This window comes from Lathamus discolor, chromosome 3 (assembly GCF_037157495.1).
Source record: "Lathamus discolor isolate bLatDis1 chromosome 3, bLatDis1.hap1, whole genome shotgun sequence".
Lineage (NCBI taxonomy): Eukaryota > Metazoa > Chordata > Aves > Psittaciformes > Psittacidae > Lathamus > Lathamus discolor.
Genome location: NC_088886.1, coordinates 123,928,408 through 123,951,191, shown reverse-complemented (window position 1 = coordinate 123,951,191; position 22,784 = coordinate 123,928,408). Strand labels below are relative to the sequence as shown.

Below are 22,784 nucleotides of genomic sequence, written 5' to 3'. Positions count from 1 at the left end.
ATAGCCACCAGAAAGCTCTTTGGAAGATGCCTCTAAGATAGCCATCAATTATCATCAGCCCCAGATTTCCCAGGGATAGCACACTGTAGGGTTAACAGCTGAGAAAACACCATGTTAGTACCTAATGCTCTGCCTAGGAACTTGAAGGATACTTTCCAAATTTATGAAGTCTCTAACCTTGCAGTATTTATGCAGACCTAAAATGCAGCCTTTCCCATTTGTCCTAAACAACTAAAAGTTCTCATGTGGTTCTCTGTAGCTCACCTTTGTGCTATTACATATCCTCCCCCTATCCGTCTTCTCCAGATATTCCCATTCTGACCCATTTATATCACTACTGCTGTAGAGGGAATTGTTTTACCCTAGTACCTTGGCTAGGACGACCTTTCTTTTCACATCCTCATCCCTCTCTAGCAGTTCTACCTATCGAAGTTTTCATTTCTCCACTTTCAAAGCACTGTCACTTGGCCTGTCAGCTCCTGACTTTCCCTTCATCTGCAGTGCCAGTTCCCATCACATCACCTCTAGGTGCAACTTCACAAACAAGAACCACTGCACTTTTCTCTGCACATGCCCTCCTGCTTGGGAAAAGCTTTTCATAATTGCCAGCTAGCTTAATAGAACAGGAAATTCCAGAAGAAAACAGATGAAACTGCTCAGAGAGAATGAGACCTGAGAAACACAAAGAAAGAAGCAGAGCTCTTTGAAGGCAACAAGAAAGCTCAGGTCTTGATGGGGACTGGAGCTGGTAGGGTATTTCAGAAACATACTTATTCATATAACTTACAGTCCAGCAACATAAAACAGCTTTCAAAGACCTAAAAGGACAGAGGTAAGAAGAGGTGGACAGCAGACTACCAGGAAAGCCACCCATGCAGGCCAGGAACAGAAGTTTTTAGCCAGGCAGAAAAGAAAAACACTTGTGCACACCTCCTACCCTTACGAGCAGAGCCAGCCACAAGAAGGGTTTGGCAGGATGGGGCTCTACTACCTATTTTTTCATTGTTTCCACAAATTTCTCTCCAGAAAACTACTTCCAGAGATGAAAAAGCATCACTAGGCATAAGCATCTTCTTTCTCACACTTAACATAGGGCCCAATCCCACACATTCTTTCCTCTGGCCAAACTCCCAGCCACAGTATAAAAAATTATCTTGCTTTTCACGCTCTGATAACTTGGACTCTCTGCTCTGATTCTTGAATACTCAAATGTTGCTTTGTTTTAAAGTTTCATATTTGGCACAAAAGCAATACCAAATGAGGAACATAGCAGGTTGTACCTAGTTAAAAAAAAAAAGATCTATGAAAAGAAGTAATGAGCCACTTGTGGGAGGTAACATTCACTTGGAGAAAATCAGAGGCTACATGTCTCTTCACTGCGTTCCACGCCTTCCCTCCTGAATTTAATGATACAGCCACACAGCAGACAACACATGGGACAAAAATACATGAGGTAACTTTATACAAACTTACACATAGCCTAGTCCAGCCGTCAGAAACTTGGAGCCCTGAGGCAAACAACAGGACAAATCCAAACAAGCCTCCACTAGATTGTCACCCATGTCTTGAGTGGCTCATCTCATCACTGGCATCCCAAAAGCATTTATACAGGAGTTGATTTACATAGGCACTTCTGACACTGCGACACTTATCACTTATGTGCTAATAAATTTTGTTTGAAAATGAATGAGAATCAAGTTTTAAAGCCCTGACTGTAAACGATATGGTAGATGGTACTGGACGAGCCCAACCTGAATTACCCTGTGATTCAATGACCTGATCCTACTACCACACAGGAAATCTCACCTTTTGCCAACTGCTGCAAAAGGAGGGCTGCCAGAGTCACCTATCTGAAACAAAAAGCATCCCTGCATCAGCCTGCCCAGTCTAGAGGGCTGGTCCTCCAAAAACTAGCATAGGTGCACTTAATGCTAAGAAAACACTGGAAGATTTAAGTAAAAAAAATAAAATTGGAAGGGGGTGGGAAGGAGGTTGGCTTGGGCCTTTTATTATATATCAGGTATTTTTCATTCATATTTGAAGTAAGAGAGCATTAAATTATTCATCTATCATTCATATATTCTTTCACCTCCCCTTCTGCATTCTTCAACCAGTTTTAGCAAACTCCAACTAACACAGTAGAAAAATAGAAATCCCAAAGATATTATACTCTTACAAATATAGTAACCAAGCAAAAGAGGTTCCATTAAAGACAGACTTCAGCATGAGGAAAACCACAGCATTATACACCAGCAAATCTACATAGAAAAGGCTAAAGGAAAAGAGGCTTCATAAAACTTCATTGCTTACAAAATGACTTAATTAAAACCAGACAAAGTCAGATGCAACTAGACCCCACTGCCAGAGAGATCATCACCAGGTGATTTCTTACACTGAAGTTCAAACGGTGAGACAAGAACAGCTTTCAAAAACTTCAAGGAGTATCCCACAAAGATGACGTAAAAGAGTGTGCACACTTTGAGCTGAGAAGCTAATGGGCTGATGTTGGTGAAGGGAACCCAGGGGCTGATTAGTATGTCCTGGCATCAAGAAGACAACAGAACTCCTGTTTGTTGTGAGCGATTTAGAGACTAGCAAAAAATCAAGATGCCTGTAAACCACTGCAACTAGCCTCCAGCTCACCAATGATCCTCAGGCAGAAGTCACCACCTCAGGGAAAACAAGGATTCTCCACTACTCACCTACTAAGCACGAGGGAGCTGGATCACATAGGCATATGAGTGACTGCTAATTCCCATCCAGAGGAAATAAGCACATGATCCTTGGGCACAGCATGAACAGTCTCTGTAAGTCACTCTAGGATTTCTGAGAATCAAAACTAGTACAACTTTTAAAATAGTTGGGTTTATTCAAAGTGTTAGAGCAGTTTCGGGCACAGTATCTTATCTACTATACCATACAAAGGACTGAAATGAACTTGCCCTATCACTGTGCATAATCTTATTATTCTATAGTGTATATATACAAAATCATCACAAGATCTATCCTAAAACCTATTCCTTTTCAAGAGTTTCCCCATATTCTTGCTGCAGTCAACTTTCATCTCACATCCAGCCTAAATTTACTCACAGCCAGTTTATACCCATTTGTTCTTGCGCTAACCTTGCCCTTTAGACGTAATAATTTTCCCCCCTCCCTGATCTGCAACCCTCTGATGTATTTATAGACAGCAGTCATACTCCTTCTCAGCCTTTATACTGTAAACTAAACAAGCCAAACTTTTAGTCTCCCTCTGTTTAGGCAGGCTCTCCAATCCCCTAAGCACCACACTGGCCCTTCCCTGCACCTGCTCCAGCTTGAATTCCTTCCTGTTAGACAGGCAACTAGAACTGTACAACACATGCCACAGAAGGACCCAAGAAGGCACTGTACAATAGCATTAGTAGACCCTTATCTCCACAGGAGTAAATCCCAAATAATCTGCCTTTTCCACCAGTGCATCAGCTGTAATCTCCAGCCTGCAATCAAGCAATAAACCCAAGGTTTCCCAAGTGCTACTGAATTGTGCTAGACCTCCAAATAAACCCCAGTGACAAGCACTGAAGTGCTGCAACCGAAACACTACACCAGCATTAAAGGAATAGCTTTATCCTCCCAATTTAGTAACCACAATGGTTCAGTCTCTTGTGTGCTGACCAGACTCTCAGCCTCAGACAAAAGCCTGCTTGGCCTTGCCAATGCTGAGGCAGCCACACTATCAAGCATGCAAGACAAAATGGCTCTTAAAAAAAATAGTAGTGATGATCTATAAATGACACTTTTAACCTGAACCGGTCCCAGCACTAAAATCTTAAAGGAATGTAGTAGAAATTTGGTCAGAAAGTGAAATCAGGGCTCATCAAATCCCTACAAGCCAAAGGATATGCAAGAGATACATTTATTATGTATCCCGTTTTTTGCTTGTCTTTCATCATCCGCTACCAGCCACCAAACAACAGGATACCAAAGTTAAACAGACTTCATGTGTGCCACTATGGAAACAAACTTCTGTCCTATTTATTTCAACATGGGCTCTCTGCTCTTCACACTCCCTTGGAATCCTGTAGGTTCTCACTATTTATATTTGACTTTGTAATACCTTGGTAAACAACTGAAAGATACTGTTGTCCAGTACACTCAGGCTCACAAACTTTGTTTGCTTTATGCAACCAGTAGCACATCCACATTGCATATAAAACAACCAGAAAATATTACTACTCCACTACAGTTCTACCCACCCCAGCCAGAAAAGGACAATCCTTCCTGCTACAAGAAGTCATTATTACCTTTTAAGGGTTAATAAAAAGCCACAAGAAAACTCTAAATGCTGACTTGCTACCGCAGTTTATTTTTTTTTTCCTGTCCTGAATATGAAGGACTGAAGCTGGTACTAAATTTGATCTAGCCCAACTGCTACAAATCTCTTATTCTGCCTTGCATCTTCTGTAACACTCCCCATACTGCTGATACCAAACAGATAAGAGCTGTACCACAATCTGATCAAACTACCACACAGAGCACTAAGTATTGGAAAGGTAAGCCCAGCTACCAGAGCCAGAGAAAAAACACCTGATCAGCTGAACTGGGAATTAACATCAATGTCTACAGGAAACTGAATATCTGAAGCCAAAACTCTGCTCTTTTTTAAGCTGAAGGCAGGAAAACCCACCTACTAATAAGGAGCATGCCAGCACAGAAGCTTGAAAATCAAGGGTAGAGCATGCTCTGCAAAGGCAGTTTCAAACCCAGTGAGTTTTTAGCCCTTCCTAAGATAGCTTCTCTTCCCACAAGAGGAGTTGTCAGAAGCAGTTTCTACCAAGGTGTTTGCAATAAGGGCATATACAAGGCAATAGGCTCTACTCAAGTCCAGATCTCAAGATCACTCTTCCTCCATAGTTCATTTCTCAGATCTTCCGAGCATCAAAACTAATTTAATTCAATTTTATTAGCAATTACAGCTTCATAGTGAAGAGGTTTTCAGGGATGAAACTGCTAAATGTACATATTACTGATCCTCACGTAGCCCCCCTGCATCCTAAAACTCACCAGCTAACGGCAGCTACTCAGAAACCTTTTGTAAGTCTCTTTTTCCCCAGATGAAGTCTTTATGGCTTTTTTTTTTCCTGTGCATTAAATACTCGAAACACACTTACCAAATTATCATATCAACCCATACCCATGCATCATAATTATTTCTTAAATCAGGATTTCTTCTACCAAATTTAAACCAAAATAAACATGGAATAGAGAACAAATGTGTGCTTATACTGAACAACTATTCATCAGCTTAAGTAACTCTAATGGATGTCACTTTAAACTAAGCCTGCACCATCTGTTCTACCCCTCAATTAGCAAAGCCAAAAAAAATTATTCAATACACAGTTTAAAAAAGCCAGCTAATTTATGCATGTAACTTCTACTTCTCTTCAGCTCAGTCAAGCATGCTCTTGTAATGCTTGATATTCAGAAACAGTTCAGAATGCAAGGCCGCTGTCTCTAACACTATTAGGAGTTCTGTCAGGGGAAATAAAATTTCCCTGCAATATTTCACCACACAAATTTCTCCACAATATCTCACTATTCATTTTATCTTAAAGAGCGCAACATCTGGAGCTAAACAAGTCTGATCTGATGTCCTGCACACACAACACAACCCTGCATGCACAGCTCTCACCCTGACAGACTGGGTCTGCGAGCACAGCATTGCTTGCTCAGCCAGGCCTTCACAAGTGGAAGCGTCTTCAGGCACCTGGGTCTGTTAACCACGGCAATTCCTAACTCCCCTTTCATAGACAAAGCCCAGTCCTGTGAGCTGCTGGGCACAGCACTTCACACAGATCAAGCTGCACTGGGGCAAAGGGGTCATCCCACACAAAGGTGAGCTACTCTCCTCAGCAAGCACAGCCTGTGGAGCGAGAACAGTGCAGCACCAAAAATAATCACCACTTGCTCAAGTGCAGGAAAGCACACCAAAAGTTTTATCCAGTTTCTTACTGCAAATTCCACTCAGTTTCACTTCAAACTGGTCTCTCCTGTCACTGTGGTATTGTAAGAAAGTCTCAAGTAGTACATCTCTTCAATTTGATGGACCCTGATCAGCTCAAAGGCTGTCACCACCAAATCTCTGAGTTCACCCTTGGGTGTCACTAGTCAAAAGCAAACCAGCAATACCAACAGTTATTTCCCGTGTAAACCTCAACTCCAACAGCACAGGCCACATCACAGGGAAAAGAAAGGTGCAAGAGACCTCATGTCCCCACTGCTAGATGGGTGCAACAGTACAATACTCACTTGATATGGAGAAGCAGACAAGAGGAGGTCACTACTAAACATCCTCAGTTCCCCTCTAGGAATACCAGGCTGGTAGAAAACTACTTTGAGATACTGGACATACTCCTTTACACTACACCTCAAAATGAAAAACTAATGGATGGCACATCATAAAAAGATGCACTGGTCACCAATAAATCAGGAGATCCTGCATACTTAACATTACAAAATAATGCCACAAGCAGCTCAAAGTGAGATTGTTCACTAAGTACTACTGACTATTTCAGCTCTGCCCTGTTGCTATAGATTGTCAAGCGTGAGGACATGCTGAAGCCCCTGACATTGCTGTATTGTTTTGCTTCATGTCTCAAGGGAGACAGCTCAGTGCAAGCCAAAGCTTAGCAGAGGAAGAAATGGAGTCAAGCGGAACCACCATCCTGAAACAGCACAACCAAACAAAGCACATGAAGAAATGGACGAGGCAGGATTCCTCTTCGGTCTGCAACATCCTGCAATACCTTCCCCAGCCCAACCTTGCTAGTATATCCCACAACCCTTAGTGCCCATGCAAACACAGGCTGTATGTGCCAAGTAACTGAGCTCCAGAGAAGAGCAAGAGCACTCAGAAAATTAATTTTTCTCTCTGCAGCATTCTTCTGTCTTCCATCTACCTGTAAGTACAGCTGGGAAACCACAGGCCAGACCACTGCCTGTTGGGTGCAGTTCAAGCCTGCTCCTAGCAAGCACAGATATGCAGATGGCCTTGCACTGGACCTCAGTTCCTTGCTCCATACAGCAACCTTTATGCTTCCTTGACTTAAAAAACATCCTGTGCCTTCTTCACCTAAGTCAGCTGACTGTCACAAAGCAGAGATCAGTGACCAGGTCACAAGAACACTTCTTAGAAGAGTTCTGGAGTGCCTAGTGCTATGAGAAGTACATCAGGTCTCACTGTTTCACACACTATGCTTTTGCAGACTTGGACAGCAACAAGGAAAGAGAAGCACTTCTTCCCCCTCCATCATTCCTTCTTTGCTTCCTCAGTTGAAAGAGAAAATAGCCTGCATTCCCAGGGCTGAGGTCAAAGACTTCAGAAAATAGTGTCAGGTTAAAATAAGAAATAATGTACAAAAAACCACCGAAGCCTAAAAATGTCAGTGATGGTCATGATTTACATTGCTCACACTTTTATGCCAGTAAGGGAGACAGCTTGAGCCCTCCCTGTAAAGACAGAGTAATTTCATCATCAGTTGAGGCTCCTTTTAATAGAAACTGAACTGGATTGCCTCAAGAGATCACTGCTCCTCAGTTCGCTGATGCTTCCTCAGTGATAACATATAAGCATAAGTGCTTAGTTAGAAAAGTCCTAGACAGACAGGAGCCATGAATCAACTTGATGCTGTCCCAAGATAATGGGTCTCTTATCTAAATCCAGTCTAATTCCAAGAGCATACACTTTATGACTGTAGAGTTAGGAAATTTCATATTGTGCAGATGATCTCAAGCTTTGTTTTAGGCTGACACTTTCTCAAACAGAGTGAGGTGAGCAAAGAAGCAGACTGCAAATATAATGGCTTTTTCAACTGTGACCAAACAACTGTAGTTTAGCTCTCCAGATGGCTATACTAGGGCAATGATGCTCAGCCTTTCACTCTCAAAGTTGTTAAATTAATCCATGAACTGGATCAGATAACACCAGCTACCCTGTTCTCCCTCACACCACACAGAGCTGAGCTCCTGAATCCCTATCCCATAAGCAGTCAAGAAGAAAGCCAACAATGATGCAGATGCAGGCACTAACACAAAAGCAAGAGATTGGCATATGATGATGCACTAAGCCTTGGCTAGATACAGTAAGCAGACCTCACCACATCACTAACCTCCAGATAATCAGCTTGCCCTACTCAAATATTTCACATCCTCCATTACACTCATTCACTGAGAAAACACCCTCCAGACATCCAAGCTGTGTCTCCATTATGCTTACTAGAACTTATTAAATACAGCAAATGCTATCTATAGAACATTCACATTAACGAACAGCCAGCTCAGCAGCACGAGTTCTGTAACAGAATCTCTGCAGTACAGAAGTGCCACCAGTTTGTTACTGGAGTGATACCACAGTGAACATTCAGTGTGTAAAAGACTGGGAAAGAGGGTAGGAAGAGAAACAAGTTATCCAGAAAGAAATTCTGCAAACTAAGTGTGATACTGAAATTACAAAGTACTGCATACCTCTAGAATCCATATCATAAAATACATGCAAACACCACATTTCCTAACAATTTCAAATTTACTGTGCTTGGGTTACCATACCACAGAGAATCATGGAAGTCTGCAGGAGTGCCAGTTAGCAAGAAAAGGAGGAGTAAGAACATGGATCCTCTATTGAGACTGTATCAGCTTTGATGGTTTGCTGGGTTGTTTTTTTGTTGTTGTTGTTCCCATGTGCCAAACAGCTTCTACCACAGCTGCTTGTTGACAGAAATGATGAGAAAACGCAGCCATGCAGAATACACTGACCAATACACTGCAAACTCACAACTACCTCTCAATCAAAATTCCTGTTAAGAGTTTAAACTAATCTGAGGATGTTGAGGTCCAGAGCACTTTTAAATCCAGCCGGATTTAACGACAGTGAAAAATACTGCTGTTTATAAATGGTTTTTGCATTTTACTAAATTCCTTAATAAGGCAGGAAATCATCAACATTGCTAACTATGGGATGATCAAAGCATGCCATCAGCTAGTAAGATACACAAAGAAACCAGAATACCAACGTACAACCACCACATGTAAACCCACTTATTAAAACCCCATTTACTTAATTCTTACTGCCTTGAGTCCTCAATATCATATTGGCTATCAACCACCAAGAAATGGGACAAGAATGGTTGAGTCAGCATAATTATTAACTTACAGAACAGTGTATTAGGAAGTCTACCATGCAGCTTTCACTTAGATCAGGCAGCACTTCACACTGTTCTAACTGTAACCACATTCCATTTGACAAGTCTTACCTTATAATTGCTGGAATTGACCCAAGAAGTGGCCAGTCCATCAACCATTTTATCCAGCATAGTCTGATCATGTTCAAGATCAGCTGACTTCTGTTTATCTGAGAAGTAATCTATCAATTCCTGGCCAACCTGAAGTCTCTTTCCAACATCTTTCTGCAGCACCTGCGCTAAGCAGTACTCCATAGTGGGCTCCATAGTGTCTCACAAATACAGCACCAGCAAGAAAGCTAGAGGGCAGCAGGTTCGAAAAATCCCTCTATGAACATACGCAGGAGGTCGCCTCTTTGTTCGATGAAGGTTACTGAGGGTCTGGGTTTCAAAGATGCAATTCTGAGAATGGCAACAATGCACCATGTGTGTGTGAACAGCAGCTGGCAGGATATTAAAAGTCCAATTTAAATAACTAGTAATAGATGAAACAACGAGCCGTGCTGTACTGTTGAGTCTGCAATAATTCCCAATTCAGCAGTCCATTCTGAAAGAAACGAAGAAGAACAGTATTATAGGTTAAATTAAGACTGGAGCAAAAAAAGATCGAAAGCATGTCACAAAATAGGTTATTCACATACAGCTGCAAAGCTGTGACAAGCTGTATACGAGCAGCATTGTTCTATTTTAAGGATTCAGACAAGGTAGGTCAGGACAAAAATCTTTGTCTGTTCTTTACAACAGCAGTTACCCATCAGTTCCCTAGAAGCGTTAGTGACAGACCACAAATCTGGGGCTTAAGTAACAGCTGATTAGTAATCAATATTATTGCAACTACCACCATCACTATCTACCCACAACGGTGGAGACAAAGTCCTGAAGCAGGTCACCAGGAAAACGCATCTACTTTAACCAGTGAAAGCAGGAAGAGGTCTGGATCCTGTTTTGACTGCTGGCCTTCAGCAATCAATGCCATCAGCTGGCCAGCAAGATACAGCACTAACACTAGGCTCCATGAATGTAAAACAAGCAGTTTTCAAAAACTAACAGCTCAAGCTGTTTCCAGACTGAATTGTTATATCCCAACCACACATGTTCAGGAAACAGCACTGGTACAGTCTACAGCTCAAACAACAGTGCCCATGGTGTGCAGAGAACCTAGGCCAGGTCAAACTTCGCTGCCACTCAGAAGCACAGCATCATCTCCAAAATTACCTGTTGGCTTTTGTGTAAAAACAAAACAAAACAAAACAAAACAAAAACACAACCAAACAAAACCAAAAACGTACAGGCTGTGTGTCTGAGGCTTTGTTAGGTTCAAGCCCAGAAACAATCTTGGCCAAGGGCTTCATTAGGAACCCAGCTGCAGCTTTCTTTTTTCCTGTCCCTCCATCTGCAGCCAAACCAATCTCTCCAGGCATCAAGAGAACAGACCCCAGGCCGGCCCTCCACCCTCCCACAGACCAGGGCTCCCAGCATCACAATACTGCTTCCTGAAGCACTTCCACACCACAGGTTAGCTCTTTTAGGAGGGGGTCATAAAAATCCAGTGTCTGTGTTTCCTGTCCAATAATACCTAAAGCTAGAAGTCTGCCCTACTTTTTCCACCAGCACAAGGAAAGCAGGTCAAGCTCAGAGCAAGGGAAGAGGCTGCGGAGCAGACATCTGGTTAAACAAACAACTGGAAGGAAGATGGAGGCACAAGTTCACTAATTGGGAGCACTGGGGCAGCAAATCTAAATACCTTCTGTTTGAGCAAATAAGGCCTTCACAAAGGTCTTAAAGCAAAGCCGATCTGATAGCAGATGAGATGCACACAAGAACCCTAAGCCTGGAAAAGAAAGCACACCTTGCACAGCAGATTATTTCAGATCAATCTCACCTCCATTCTCCTTGGCCAGACTTCAAAACTGCAACATCTTACCACCATCAAGCACAGCATCTAGATGCAGCTGAAAAGCTTGTGGTCTTAAGCTTCCCTTACCCTACAAGTGCTCCCAGACATGTCCCAGCTGCTTGCACTGCTTATTCATCAGGCAGGAAGAATCACCAAAGAGCAACCCTCTGTTCCAGGCAACCAGTTCAAATCCCTGCTGGCTGACAGCAATCAAAACTGGTTCTGTGCACCCAGGGACTCACCTCAGTCAACTGCCCAGCAAATCTTACCACCAGCCAGAAGGGATTGTTTGTGCCTGTAGACTAAACCCCCTCCTCAACAGCAAAACCTCATCCCCCGAGCAGCAAGAAAGCATTAGCTGCAAGCGCACGCACAGTACCTAGGGCTTTTTAGTGCAGTGATAGCTTACTGCTTGTGACAAATACCCCAACCTGAACTGTCTAAAGAACATACCAAACTCTCATCATTTTGATTCAAGTCACTTCAAGGGTGATCTGACTTTAAATTCTATAATTCTCAAGCACACTCCAGGACCACTTTCAAGCAGTCATAAAAGTGCAGCAGTTCTCCTGAGCCTTGCTGTCCATACCTTTGAATATTGGCTCCTGCCCTCTATCATACACTGGTCTTGCTCCTTGCTGCAGCCACCCCAGTTATATGAGGCAGTATTACACACAGGAGGAGTCTTCTAAGCATCTAACAGAAGAGTTTTCGCACAGTAGGGCTGCATGGCACTGACTCCCCTCACTACCAGGGAGCTACTGGGGAAAGGGCAGGTAAGTGATATTTAGCAGCTCCCATGTTCTAGCTGAAACCTTTCAAGTTAGCTACATGGTTTGCTTCTGGACTCCAGAAGCTGCACACATGCTCGAAAGCGGACTCTTCTGTTGAACTGGATAGAACATGGTGAAGAAAGTCCCTTAATTGCTTTCAAAATGGAAATGCGGAACTTGCTTAAACTTGAAAATTCAGATTACAGGAGGGTGTGAATGACTGTTCACTACCACAGAATTGCCTTTTTTCATTAACTTAATGCATAGACAAGTCCCAACACATCCAAGAAATCATTAACTGGCCATATTGCCATGAGAAAGGAACACTCAAAGTTCCAAATCCTTCTATGTGGTTTTCATTTAAGAGTTTAAGCCTCTGCCTACAAGCACAGAAAATCTTTTAAGCAAACTAATTTAAACAAATTTTTCCCTAAGTTCCTCATTTTTAAAACATGCAAAGACATAGGATAAAAATTATGGTGCATTGTAGAAGAACAGATTCACGTCATAGTCTAAAGAAGATCCACTACACATTATGACACCAAACACACACAGGGGAGAAGAGCCAGAAATACCTTTGCATCCTGGGGAAAACAGTAATAGTAAGCTAAGAGGAAAGGGTCAAGCTGGCTTGCATCTATCAGCCAACAGGTGGTTAACTTGCACATTTTTAGCTAAAAAAAAAAAAAAAAAAGCTTTTTCCACACTTTAGGAAGTCTGACAACCCCCCTCTTCCTCACAGGAGGAAGGGGAAAAAACACCACCTGAGAACACCAAGACCCAAGCTGACAAAGAAAATGAACCTCCCAGGCAATGAAGCATATGGCTGCTACATCCCATCAAGTTTGGGATCAACTGCACAGATGCTCCCCACATCTTTAACAAGCTTTGGAAAACACAAAGCCACAGTCTCAGCCCCAGTAGTCCACTTCTGTTCCTGCAGAATTTAAATGCCATCATTTTGGGGCAGCAACTGTTAAAGGATACAAACAATTTAGGATGGACATTTTGAGTATAACCTCTTCCCACAGAAGCACAGTCATGTAAAAGTCAAAACTAACAACTTAATGGCACAGGTCCTGGTGTTCAGAGCTTCTCCAAGTTTTGATAAGGATGGCAAGTACAGGCTCCAAAACAGGGGGTTTCTCCAATCCTCCTGCTAGGCTTATGGCATGCACTCAGGGAGACAGGCAGGCTACATCCGACATAACATCAACATGTAGACAAGATAATCCAAGACAAAAATCTATTCTCCCCACCACCCCAACTCTGTCACTACAAAAAGAAAGTTCCGTCTTCCACTAATAAAACATTAAAACTATGTGGTTAGACAAAGCCTCTGACAGTAACACCCGTGTTTTCCATCAAGAGCTGTCCAGCAGAAAGTCACAGAGAGGTTTAATTTAATGCCAGCTGGGAGCTCAAAATGATGAATTTAAAAGAGAAAGTGGACAAAAAATAAACAGCCCAAAGTTACTCAGCCCAGATACTACCACCGTAACACTACGAAAAGCTGGTACAATTCACAGCAAAGCAACTGGCTCAGCATGTAGAATAAGTCAATCTAAATAGTAATAAGGAAATACCTGTTACCTGAGATGCTGTGGCAACATTAAACTGAGTATATAAGCCAATGAATTTTTTTTCCATGCTTAGAACCTCAGTGACCCAAAACTAAGTTAAACTGCATTATTTGCAATTCTCAAGTGAGACTTTACCTCAGGATAACCACATAGGAAATTTTAAATCTTCCTCCTCTTGCAGTGAGGAAGGAAACCTGAAGCATGGAAAGAATGCAATACTACTCTCCTGGGCACTTGTCTATATTTGGAAGGTCTTCCAACATAGCTATTCGACTACCAAAATTACACCCCACTCTCTTCTGCTCTAGTCATGGGGTTGAGTTAGCATCTTTGTCACATTTCACTGTCATCTTCATTTATCAACAAACCAGTGCAACCCACAACCTCCCCAGTCAACTGCTCTAACACAGCTAACTCCAGACACAAGCTTACAGATGGTCAAAATATTACTGCCACTCACCATCACTGTAAGCAAGAGGCAGTGCCACTCAACAACGGGGCCTTTTTAGTCACCTTCCTGAAGGTATCTTTATCCACTTCCAGCCAGTAAGCTTAACCTGTAAACACTACAACACTACTTTGGTGTCTTCTAGGTTTGGAGTGGGTTTTCTTTCCTGTACATGGTTAGCTGTAGCCCAGCAACTGTAGAAATAACACATTTGTACCAACAAGCCTCTTGGTTCACAGGTCTCACAACCTAACTGCATACAACTTCACTTTAAAATTAGTTCAAGTTACACTAGATAGACTTTTCCTTGAACCTTGACTTTCCACAACTCCTCTCCTCCTTCAGATCTCCACCCTAGCCAAATGCAGCAATTTTTCAAGAATAAAAACTATCTGGGATCAAACCTGCAGTAGTTCACCACTACTGGAAGGTGGGCAGTGTAAATACTTAACTATCAAGCTTGTCAGCCAAGCCCCCTTGGCCAGGAAGCTCAGAGCAATTATAACAGCACCTAGAAACCACATCCTTATAAGACTGGATATCTCATCCACAAGGCAGTGTCAAACTACAACTCTGCCTGAAGGGTGGAAACTCTCAGCCCTCTGTCCACTCCTTCTCATCTATTTTTGCTTCAACTGGTACAGCTATTCCCTGCCCAGAGGGGATTTTTGTATCAGGCCTTTACAAAGTATGACACTTAAGCACTCAATCAAACCTATTTTCCCCTAGATGTGCAAGAAGCAGTGCATAAAGCAGCTGTACTGAGTCTCCAAGCTCAAAGCATTCTTAGCTGTTCAAACTCCCCCCCCTTCTCCCCACCCCCCCGAGAGAATGAGGTGGCAAGCAAAACATCACATCCTACCTGAAGGAGAAAGCAACCTTTTTGAGGAGGCAAGGCAGTTTGCAGGAAAAACCCACCCAAAAACTGACAGATGGACTCTCCCTTTTGTTCACCTGTCTCCATAAGCAGGCAATAATGTTTCTTTAGCGCCTGGGAATATTGCACAATCACTGTGATTATTTTAAATCAATAATTAGTGTTGCCTTGTAGTTCAGCATCCCTTAATCCAAAGATGGTATCTCAAATTTCCAGCCTGACAACTCATGCTTTTCTAATTGGTGGGAGAGCACCATGCTTATCTCAGCATACTAAGCATCTATGACTTCACTTCGTGCAGACTCCTTCCACAGCCCCTACAGAGCAACTTTAAATGTCTTCAGAGTAGCCACCACACCACTAGTACCCACCACTACAGCCTCGCTGATAAGCAAACCACCACCCATGCAGATGCAGCTTCCTTGCTGGAAATGTTACTAGGTCTTAAACAGAGTTTCTTGCTTCTCCCACAGCACCAGCCACACAAAGGAAGAGCTCATAGAAATCCCTACTGCTGCTGGCAGTTCCCCCTCAGGAGAACTACATCTGGCTGAAGGCTTGCTACACTCTGCTAAATATTAGCTGTTCTTCAGACTTGCTTGGAGTCTATTAAGGAGTTGATGTTTAAAATACAGACATTAACCAACCTACATCAGGGCACAACTTCACTCCCATCAGGAAAACTGAGGCAGACTTCTAGAATGAAGATGGCTGAAAGATTTCCAGGACTTAAGCTAACTAAGGCCTTCTAGCCCACACACAATCCTTCTAGGACAGACGCTAGCTGTAAACGTTGCAATACTCTACCCTGGATAAGATGAGAGATAAGCTTCAAATAACAGGAATTCTTATGCTCCACTAATGTTTTACACTGCTGCCTCGGTAACTGAATCCCTCATACAGAGCTACCGACTTCAGCAAGGCATCAATCTTCAAAAAATCTCCACAGTAACAAAGCTGCAGCAAACTAAAACAACTTGTAGGTCACCTCAATGTGAACCCAATCCCTACTCTAATGGAACCACTTTGCAGAGAGGTAGTAACCCTTCAAGAGCAGGTTAGAAAATGAGATGAGCTTCAACATCCTTTGTTTCCCTAATACAGCCCCTCTCTGAAATTAGTTTGGCTTTAACAGTGTCTGAAACCAAGGACAAGACTAGAATGAGCTTTCATGGTCTCTTTCCTTTTTAACTGTTTGAGCACTGAGACGGCTCAAAATCCTATCATCTTAGGAGCTGCTCTGTGAACCCCCCTTGTAGGCATGTTTATGGTTTCAAGGTGTCACACTATGGGCAATCTATTAAGGCCTACTGGACTGGGTTGAGGCAGAAACAGAACAGACTATCCTCAAGACAATTTATTCCATGAATCGTACCTAAGTTGTGGGTTTGCGTGTGTAAGAATATCCCCGCTTTCCCCCATTCTAGATATCTAACCTTACCTTAGAGCCTGCAGACTCCACCTCTGACACCTGTGGGGCCCTGGCCAACAAACCATTACAGCACTGGCTCGCTCCAGCTTCCAACTCTGCAAGGTATCAGAGACAAGGGTGCACAAGGTTCCCTAAGAGGCTGTGGTGATCCATCCCAGAAGAATGGAGATGGTGTCCAGCCCCCTTCATACTGCACCTATGAGTGCAGGACAACTCTCCATAGTCACATCCTAACCACTCTCCTGCACAATTCAGCAGCAACACTGGATCATCCAGAAAAATGTGGGAAGAAAAGAGACTTTCACCTGTAGCTTCATGTGGGTAATGCTTAGCTAGGTTTAGAAGTAGAACACTACTGAGAATTAGAGCAGGGAGGCCCACCACTTGCCAGGTTGCTAGCAGAATGAGTGGTTTCAGAGCACACATCCGAATGTTGTCATCTCTGTTTGTATTGCAATAGATGAAGTCCCTTAGGCTAAGATCACTAATGTAGCCATTCCTGAAGATGGCAGGCACATCTTAACATTCACCAGTCAAAAAAAGGTGTGAGAACAAGAACTTCTAATTCATAACAAAGAATAGGGTAGAAATTCAGTTACTTTTCCAGAGCCACTGCAAAGCAAGTCTCCAGTGGCAGTGGGAACTGAAGGCAAGGTAACGTCCTGGGGAAAGAAAAAAAACCCATACCACCACATCCGGTACAAGATCAGGATAATCTAGTTTTAAAGAGATCAATGGATTTGATATAAATTCTTTACTCAACCAATCTTCCAGGACCTTGTTATCCCCTACTGATGTATAACTGGCTAATGACACAGAGAAAGTAGGTAAGTTTTAGTGTACAAGTCCAAGCCAGAACTATCCTGGAAGAAAGCACTTAAGAGACAAGTGCCGGTAGTAGAATGACACACTGGAATAAAAAAAATAATCCACAAGATCATAGCTCAGGTACCAGCCCTTGAGGGATACTGAGTATCCAACTAATTGCCTTTCAGTGAGATCTCTTCCCTCTGCATGGTACACTGTTTTCTCAAAACATACATGTCTATTTTAGACAACCTTAACAAAACGAATGTGGTGTAGAAGTAAAGAAGGGGAAAAAACACTCCATGCAGTCTACATCTCGGGTAAGTTCACTCACAGAATGACCTCGGGCAGGCGAGCAGATACTATAACCACAGACAAAATTATCTCCAATTCTAAGACAATGACATACACACATACTTCTGACAAGTCATGTCAAGATGCTGCTGATCTGAGAACCGATCAGATGCCCAAAACTGAACCAGACAGGAACTCTGATAGGAGCCTGTAACAATAGGAGGAGCTATAGGATGCAACAGCAGCAGTTTGCAAGTCAACAGGTTTGGAAAAAGTATTTTCTTGGTCTCTCTTCAGGCTTCCCAGCTGATGTCCATCTCTTCCCTCATGACTCTAAACACAAACTTGTCTGCATGATGAAACGAGGCTCTTTTACCCCTGTTCTCCAGGACTGCCAGCCCACATGTAAACTGTTAGCCAAGGAATGCAACTGCTTACTGGTGCCAGCAGAAACCCCTACCTAGAACTACCTCAGCTCCAGCAGGGGGAAGGAGGGCTACCCTCTATGCTCAGGTATAAGCAGATTCCATTCAGCTTGGCATTTGCAACAGCACATAAGCAGAAGGCCAAAAACAAAAAAAAAAATTCCCCAACACAGGCAGCAAGAGATTGCAGAAAGCCACCACTACACTTAAGATTTGTAAACCAGTGGTGGAGAAAGCACTGAACAACACAGAGCAGAAAGGGGGCTTGTTTGACAATACCATGGACTGGGCTGAACTCTAGTGAAAGTTAAGAGACTGCTGGGCTAAGGAATCGCCTGTAATGTAACAGGCAGAGTGACATACCTGGGATTCTTTCCTCCTGCCCAGCATCTCTCTGAAATGTAAGTCAGAATCTGACTTAATTTTGATCAGATCTTTGCCTCAGCAGATCTCTGTTGGCTCAGCTTGACTTTTTCAGTTATCTGGGAATCTAAAGCATCCACAAGCAAAGTCTAAAGAGAGGGTGCCAGCTTAAACCTGGAACGTGGAAATGCTGCACAAGGGACTGGCCTTGTTAGACTGTTTAGCCTGTTATTTTTGCTGGCGGGAGAAGCAAATTAGAGATTTTTAAATCTGCACACTTGCTTCCAATAAAATAATGATGATGATGCTTTTCTAACAATTAATGTTGCTGTTCCTACTTGGCAAACTGCTTCTAGATGCAGAATGGGCATCTCCCTTCTTGCAGAGCAAAACACGCACAGATTTGATTAAGCGACAGAACAGGAAACCAGATGAACTCAAACAGCAAGCATGAACTGAGACCAAATCTCCTGGAGAACACCTGCAGCCTCTCAGACCACAAAATCCATTTGTTGCCCTCCTATAACAACACCATCCAGGTTGTTTGGATTTTGGTTGTTTAGGGTTTTTTGGGGGTGAGTTGGGGTTTTCTGTGTGCATGCAAAAATGCTAGTGCTGCCAAAAAGAGGAGAAAGCGATCTCTCACATTTATGACAGAGCCAGACACTAGCGCAGTGCAGAATGCCAAGGAACTTGTGTGTTTAGCTCTTTGGTGTCCTCCTGTGCAAAGCTCTTAACCAGCTCACATCAGGCTTTCAAACAACTTTGAGGACCAATAACAAATTGGTCCAGTAGACAATACCCAAAGGACTGAGTGAGCTCCAAGAAACACAATACAAACTTCAACACTGCACAGGTTGATGAAAATTAAGAAACTGAGCAAAGAGCAGCATGAAGTGTATGCCATTAAACAGCAGGGTAAAACTAAGACTGCTTTGCACAGGTCTGCCACAAACATTAACCCTTTATCAAGGAAGGAAGCAAAGCCCTTTCCCCACAGTTAGACTGCTTACAATTTACTAAAGTCACAGTCTGAAGAAGTTAATGGATAAAACCACTCTATTTTATTCACTCAGCCAAGAGACCTTTCTATACTTGCCAGCATTATTTTCCATGCACTGGCAAGCACTGGTGGAAGGTGCTCTGGTGCTGTCAGAATCCAGGAGAGAGCTTCAATTACAACTGCCAGCAAAGAAGCCAACACCAGCAAGCCCCATCCAGAGCCATACCAACAAGATTTTCAGCCCTAGTCTAGGCAAGGCCTGAGATAATGAGAGACTCATGGTGACACATGAGCCTGATCTAAAGTCATCTGAGGCCAGAAGGGGACCTGTAATGGCAGTCCACAAGCTTCAAAGACACATTACTCTCACAAAAATCTGCATGTACATTGAAATAGGAAGGTCAACATTTTATCCATCTGAATAAATCCACTATATCCAACATCTTTCACACTTCTCATAAACACAGCATGACCTGCCCCTATCACAGAAGTTGCTGAGGGCAAGATCCAGCTCCTCATGTTGTAAATCACCACAGAAATGGCCAATTCTGCTGTCAGCTCAGCGAACAGCCATGACCAAATTGCCCAATGGCTACGGAAGGACTGACCAACATACATGAGATACAGGTAAATCTTCTCAGTTTGAGGTTTTTTCTGTTTAAATATCTGTTTTTCCTAACACTTAAGCTGTATCTCAGATTTAAGATTCCTACAGAACTTGAAAGATGACTGGAGAACTAGCTCATTCGATCACTGGCTCTCTCTGCAACTGCCCCTCTAGGGATTGTCACATGAACTAGAGGAACATCTCCATCTCACAAGCATGCTGCTGTCTCACTTTTAGCACTGTACATTATCAGACAAGCGAAGCAAGGCCGAAGTGCTTAACTTCATGGCATTTTTCTTCTTTAAACAAACTTCTGAAGCTGTCTAATCAATTTCAAGGACTTCACAAGAATGTTGCTGACATCAGTGTGAAATAAAATTCCACTTAAATTGCCAGCATTTTTTTTTAATGCAGCAAGTATGACTGTGAAATAGAGAGAGGATCACCCATAGTGACACAGTTAGTCATTACCTTGTCCTTCTCACAACTTCCAGGCTTCAGTCATGATGACAGGGTTCAACAAAGAAAATGAGCAAAAACTGAACTTTGCCAAACCTAGGACTTCAGCATAAAGCCTTGTTCTCCAAAGACAGCCATGCTGCCATGACAAGGAATATGGTAGCACTGTGGTTCCATCCTGCATTTGGTGTAGTCCTTTGCTCTAACAAAAGCTCACCACTATTGAAACTTCTCAGATATGTTCAGCTGCAAACCTCTTCTAAATCCAGTTCAGAATCCCACACAGGATTCCACACCTGCACTTCCAATACTCCTGCAAGATCTTATTTGAGAACTACTGACCTAAACAGTTGATTTGTGTCATCAGGTATCAAGCAACAATACTTCGGTTTGTCTTCAACAGCACTTAGGCAGCATCAAGAGGAGCACGCAACAGAGATGCAACTGCTCAAAAGATGCAGAGAAAAGGTCTGCACTACTCAGCAGCAAAATGGACTCCAGCAGATTTGCCTGAGATGCTTGCACAAGCATTGGGATGGAGATCTCTTCCCTGCCCTACCAACAGTGGCTCAGCACACGCTTGTTTGCTAAACACTGACTTACAAAGTAAATCTGCAAGAGACAGAGAAATCTACTGGTCAGAACGACCCTCACATCTAGGAAACCTCTGCTCTACTCCATCACAGGATCCCCATACACCTCTGAGCTTGTTATCCTGCCTCAGCTTACCACCCCTTTCTCAACAGAGTTACAGGGGGGCGGAGAAGGAAGCAGCTTTTCCCTTCCTCACAGAGATCTGAAGATACGCATTGAAAACACCTTTCATCATAGCCCAGACAAGCCCGTATGAACACACTGACAAGTAACTACATTCTATTTACTCAGACTGAGCATCTCTCCGAAGCATTTTCGCTGTATCTGTTCTATGATGAATCCACCTCTCTGTACAGGCACAAACTCTGAGTCCTCGTCTCACTTGCATTCAAAATTTTGATAGAAATAAAAGAAGCAAAGCACGACACGTGCACAAAAGAGCCAAATACAAGAGCTCAATCCACCCAAATCACAAGATGGTTTTAAAAATACAGCAGCCTCCAGGCGTTACCACAATCCCCCACTGCCGAGTGAGCGCAAGGTGGCTGCACTCCGCCTCCCTTCCCTAAGCAAGGGTTCGTGCTAGCGGAGACCCTCGCCGGAGGCCTCTGCCCTGTGGGCCGAGCACCGCCGCAGGGCTGGCCCCGCAGTGCTGTTGCTCCCCCCGCACGGCCGCTGCTCGGCGGCCGCAAGCCCTGCCTGCCGAGAGGCCCGTTCCGCTGCTGACCCGGAGGCAGCCAGGGCCGGCCGCCCCCAAGGGAGGGGAGGCCGAGGGGCGCCACCGCGACAGCCGTTAGGCCCCGGCAGCCCCGCGCCCCCCGGCTCCCGCCGCGGCCGTTACGCTGCCAGAGGCCCCCCTCCCACCCAACAAGCCACACCACCGGGCGGCCCCGGCCCGCGCTCCCGCCCGGTGCCGCCCGCCGCACCCCGCCCCCCTCAGGACCGCGCTGCTCGCCGTCACCCAGCGGCGGCAGCGGCACCACACAAAGCCCGCGGGCAGTGCTTCTCCCCCCGCCCCGCGGCACGGCGAGGCGGCCCCCCCCCCACCCGGCGCGATGCCGGCGCAGGAATTACCTGCCGGTCGCGGAGCGGGGAGGCGGGGAGGCGGCGGGGCGGGGGCCGGACGGCGCTCAGTGCCGGCGGCGGCGCCCGCTGCGCTGCATGGCTGCGCCCGCCCCGCTACCACGGGAAGAATGGGAGCCAGCGCGCCTGCGCGGCACCGCCCTGCGCCTCTAGCAGCCTCCTGGGCCCGCAACACGCATGCGCCTACCGGCCGCCCTCCCCCAGCTAGAACCATAGAGAGCGAGGAGAAGCCTAGAGAGGACGCGCCTCCCGCCGCTCTCTATGGTAGGTGGTGGAAGCCCCCACAGCTCGGCGGCGGTGAGGTCAGCGGGCGCATTGCGCATGCGCTGGGGCGGTACCTTCGCGCCACGCCCTCCGCAGCCGTTACTGGAGGGTTTGGTTGTCATGGCGACGCTGGTGGCGGCCCGGCGGCGGTTCGCTGTGCGAAGGGAGATGAGCGCTTCTCCAGGACAGAGGGCAAGGAGAGGCTCGAGCCCCCGTCCTGCCCGATTAGCCTCCGCGGGAGGCTCCAGGGAGCACAGCGCTTGCGGGCAGTGTGTGAGAAGCTTGAATGCCGTGAGACCAATTCCTGAGGCTGGGGCAAGGAGACCTTTGGGGCCGAGTGTTGCCGCGTAGAGAGAAGCCTGGAGCTGCATGTCAGTGCGCAGCCCCTGCTTTTTACGATTTCCTATTGAGGGAAACTGTTCCGTGCAGACTTAGTTAAAAAGCAGCATTTAAAAGCATCTTTCTCCTACATGGAACAGTTGCAGCACTCCTAACTATGACTGAGGTGAAAACAGGAAACAAATTCCCTGTGCACAGGCTCTTTACTAAGGCCCGTTTGACCATCTTCTTCCCTAGGCTTGTGACTGCTTCTTCTGTTGCTTGCAGGGAACCTTCATTTCATCTCAGACACCCCCAGCCACATCCATCCTCTGTGCT

The 22,784-nt window shown here is 44.6% G+C and overlaps 1 protein-coding gene across 1 annotated transcript in view; it reads right to left on the bottom strand.

Moving 5' to 3' along the window:
- The window catches only part of CLASP1 (cytoplasmic linker associated protein 1), a 179,966-nt gene extending 158,075 nt beyond the window's left edge, over positions 1-21,891 (bottom strand). Inside the window, exons 1-2 of the mRNA XM_065671467.1 lie at positions 21,855-21,891; positions 9,291-9,765 (exon numbers count right to left, since the gene is read on the bottom strand). Of these exons, the coding sequence (XP_065527539.1) occupies positions 9,291-9,485 (195 nt within the window). The 5' untranslated portion in view covers positions 9,486-9,765; positions 21,855-21,891. The remainder of the gene's footprint in view (positions 1-9,290; positions 9,766-21,854) is intronic.
- Between the last annotated feature and the right edge of the window lie 893 nt (positions 21,892-22,784).